Genomic DNA, 856 nt, shown 5'->3' with positions numbered 1-856 from the left:
ATTAATGGCAATTAATTAATCACAAAACTTCTAAAAAATGAGATTTTTTAAAATCACGACCTAACATTATTTGTAAGTGTTCTTGCGAATTTTTTAAAGAATATTAAACCTATAACCACAAGGAAACCAGTCTAACACAAATAAGAAATGTTACTGTCAAATTTCCAAAAAAATTTAAATAAATTTTATATATATCGCAGAAGTATGTATTCATGAAAAGGTTTGCAACCTGTCTTCCTTAGTCTGCAGATGTAATTTATCTTCTTCTCTTTGATTTCTACAATTCTACAATTTCATCAAGCAGACGCTTTCATCCACAGCAACATACATTTGAGAGTAGGTCCAACACAAGCAAAGATCTAGTCAGGACAAACCAACCTGGATAAGTGCCGTAAAACAACCATTTGTTTAGTCTCATTTAAATAACAACTCCTGTGACTTTGATGAATGTGTAATATATCTGCAGTGTTGCTCACCCAAATTGAGGCGACTGCAATTTGCAGAGGTTCTGGTATCCAGCGGACATCTGTACACATCACCAGTCTGCTGCTTTCCTGTGGATTCAAAGGGAGCTCCAACCAGCAACCTGGAATCAGACACACAGTAATGGGTTTGCCCTTCACCTGTTAGATCTGCTTGGCTTCAACGGAAACACCCAATGATGATTTAAGAGAAAAATGGGTTTAAATGTCAGTCTGGTGCTGGTACTACCGGTCCTTAATTTAGATCTATTGTGAATGACAAAATACAGAGAAATGTGTGAGATGTGCCTTATGAAAAATAGACTACAAAATATAGTAAAAACATTTGCGATAATACAGTTGATAAATGTGCAACAAGTAGCTAAGCCATTGAG

At 35.5% G+C, this 856-nt stretch overlaps 1 protein-coding gene across 1 annotated transcript in view; it reads right to left on the bottom strand.

Moving 5' to 3' along the window:
* LOC103361671 (integrin alpha-11-like) overlaps positions 1–856 on the bottom strand; it is a 73,007-nt gene that overhangs the window by 49,106 nt on the left and 23,045 nt on the right. The window contains exon 3 of the mRNA XM_008287815.1: positions 477–586. Coding sequence (XP_008286037.1) covers positions 477–586 — 110 coding nt within the window. The remainder of the gene's footprint in view (positions 1–476; positions 587–856) is intronic.

Source organism: Stegastes partitus, unplaced genomic scaffold, assembly GCF_000690725.1.
Source record: "Stegastes partitus isolate 25-593 unplaced genomic scaffold, Stegastes_partitus-1.0.2 Scaffold522, whole genome shotgun sequence".
NCBI classification, from domain to species: domain Eukaryota; kingdom Metazoa; phylum Chordata; class Actinopteri; family Pomacentridae; genus Stegastes; species Stegastes partitus.
Note: the sequence above shows the minus strand (reverse complement) of the source record. Positions and strands in the feature narration are given on the sequence as shown.